Here is a 3,158-nt window from a genome sequence, read left to right on the forward strand (position 1 = left end):
TACAGATATTACATAATTATGCTAATATCTGGCCAATAATATCGGATCCCTGGTGCATGGGTTCAATTCCTGTTTTTTGTTTTCCCTCACTGTCTGTTCCTACATTTTCAGCCAATCTGGTTTCTTCCCACAGTCGAATATCATACAGGACTACGTTAGCAAAACAGCTGACTCTTAATTAAACATAGCTGCAAATGTCAAAGTTATTGGTAGTTTATGTGTTTTGTTGTTTCTACCTGCGGTGTTCCCTGTTTGGATTGGCACCATCCACCTACTCCACCCTGAAAAGGCATAAAGGTGGAAAGAAGGAACAGGATTAGAGTCTATGCTGATGATTCTTAAATTGAACACAACACAGACATGCTAACAGGAATTGAAGAAAGACCTTCTTCTACTCTTTCTACCTTCTTTAGTCCATAATTGCCCTCTGCTGCCACATTGTGGAAGATAATTACATTTCTCTACCAGTCACTGTCACATAAAACCATTTTTTCACCCCGGCAGATCGTTCTTCTCTTTACGTGCTGAACGATCAGCGTACTAGCCTCACCTGCGTTCCATGGTGAAGCCGGAGGCTGATCTTCAAACACACACCTTTATTGACTCAATGCCACGGTGACAGAGGCAGTGAGGGGGCGCTAGAGAGCACAGACTGTAGCAACATTTGACTGAACAGTGACAGTTAAATAATATAAGCAAGAGGAATAAAATATTTTTATCTTATTAAGTAACAGACGAGCTACATTTGAGAAAGTACAAAATCAAAGTGCCTTCAACTGTAAACTATTTTTGCAAACAATGAAATAAAAACAAAATATGTGACACTACGAGCTGTAAGATTGTTTTTTTGCATGTACAAATACTACGAATCAGGACTTAACGATACTCTCAACTTACAATACGATTTTATCACGTTCTGTTCCAACACCTGAACGTCTCTTAGCCTACGCAGGGAGCTGACATCTGGGTTTGATAGTGGGTTTTTAGGAGCATACTGCCACCTACTGTACTGGAGTGTGTAGTGTCATGGTATGACCAGAGACTTTTTTGAGATAAGTCTACTCCTTAGATCAGGGGTGTCAAACACATGTTGGTTCAGGGCCCACATAAGGCCCAGATTAGATGTCAAGTGGGCCATATTTACCTATAAATAACAACGTCCATGCCCCCCCCCCCGTTTTCCTGCCAATAAGTAAGAAAACATTCAAAAATCTTCATATTTAATGAAATATAAGTACGAGAACATTCAAACATCTTCATATTCAATGAAATATAATTTGACAAAACATCACCGACATGAAGTGTTTTTGTACGTTTATACTTTCAAATTCATCAAGCGGGCCAGATTGAACCCACTAGCGGGCTAGCGGGCTAGCTCTGGCCTGCAAGCCGTATACTTGACACCCCTGCCTTTCATTTTTTATTTCACTCGATGTCTGTCGAATTGTCACGTATTTGTATGGATTTTGAACCCATTCACGATGCATCGTTACATCCTTACTCAGTACCAGTCTGCGTAGCATGTGACCATGTGACCACTCCTCCATACCTACAGTATCTCATGTCCTCCGTCACTACTCCCACAGCCACTCGTGAACAATAGCCTCTTCTTTCTTTCCGCGAGTCTTTCATGACCTGGTGTCGTATCCACTCATATGAACGACTCCCTGCAGGGGTCACTCTAAACCAGAAACTTAATATTCCTTAGTGAAGAGCGTGATCTCTGTGCAAAACAAGTGCGACTGTGGAAGAACTCCCATCATGCCACACTCCAGGACACAACCACGCACGATGTCCGCCCTCAGCGGTGGAGAGAACTGAGACGTACTGTATGTGGGGTAAACACAGAGGACAAGAGGCGCCACCTTCAGGCTGTCATCGCTCTTACTCTCACTTTCACAGTAAATCACAGCAGAATAATGTCCCGTGTTGTTTCTCTTGTTTGCCCCGCAGACGGTTTCCCCCGACATTTGCACCACATCATTAGACCAGCACAGGCTGCAGAGTCATGGCCGCCATTTTCACCGAGGGCCACGTCAGAACAACAGGTCGTATTATAACTGGAGGTAACTTAGTCCATTAGATATTGATTTATTGACCTATAACCGTCTCTGTTTTGTTACTTATTCAAGTTATATCTCAGTATTGTACAGTTGTATTTATCAGACGAAAGAACACTTTTTTAAATTTGATTTCCAAACAATATAATAAACAAAAAAAAAACCCTTGAAAAACAAAAGGCCACAACAAATTGACTGTGAGCTGCTAAAAATATGGCTGACTGAAACAACCCTGTAGGGGGCGCACATATGGTTTAAAACAAGAAGAGGAGGTTTTGGTTGAATTAAATATGTGAAAAACTACGTTTGTTAACATAATAACACAAACCTTCAAGTACTATGTTGTTTACTGTAATACACTCAAATAACAGCAAAGGTTGTTTCTAAGTTTATTTACTAAGTCATTTAATCTTGTAAAAAAAAATTGTATTAATTAAATAAAGTATAAAAAAGTTGCAAGTGAATAATGTAACGTAATTCAAAAATGATAACACAAACCTTCAAGTACTATGTTGTTTACTGTAATACACTTAAATAAAGTATAAAAAACTTGCAAGAGAATAATGTAACGTAATTCAAAAATGATTCTTTCTCTTCTGTCTCTGGCCTCAGACTGGTCCCCGACCAGGTGGTTGAGAAACCCTGCTCTAGAGTTTAAGTATCTGTTTCCAAATCACTTTTACATACATGCAGATTCCAATAACAACAGTAGAGGATGCTGTTTCCCTCCAGTCACTGATTAAAGTCTGAATGTTTTTTTCGACCAAACGAGTGCAGTTTGTTACTCAACAAGTGAATTTTTATATTCTTAAAGCAAATTTGAATAAAATATTATTTTAAAAAAATCACATATATATTCTGTATGTATTAAAATATTCAAACTGTGTCTCGACGTTTTCGAAGGCTCGTTCACTTCAAGTACATGTCGGCGTATTAGCGGCACCATTTTCTCACAGGAAGGAGGCCAGCACCTGCATGTGCAGTGGGAGGGGGAAGAACTGGAAAACTTTCTGCACGCTGATGCTATCACAGAGTGATTGCGTAACAGAATGTGATTTCCAGCCACATTTGGTGATGTGTGCTGACAGCTGTAGGTGA

At 39.9% G+C, this 3,158-nt stretch overlaps 1 protein-coding gene across 1 annotated transcript in view; it reads left to right on the plus strand.

Annotated features, from left to right (window-relative positions):
- Positions 1 to 544, plus strand: part of fam167b (family with sequence similarity 167 member B) — a 3,648-nt gene extending 3,104 nt beyond the window's left edge. The window contains 1 exon segment of the mRNA XM_008316570.3: positions 505 to 544. Coding sequence (XP_008314792.1) covers positions 505 to 544 — 40 coding nt within the window.
- Positions 545 to 3,158: the final 2,614 nt, after the last annotated feature.

Source organism: Cynoglossus semilaevis, chromosome 1, assembly GCF_000523025.1.
Source record: "Cynoglossus semilaevis isolate Cse_v1.0 chromosome 1, Cse_v1.0, whole genome shotgun sequence".
In the NCBI taxonomy this organism is placed as follows: domain Eukaryota; kingdom Metazoa; phylum Chordata; class Actinopteri; order Pleuronectiformes; family Cynoglossidae; genus Cynoglossus; species Cynoglossus semilaevis.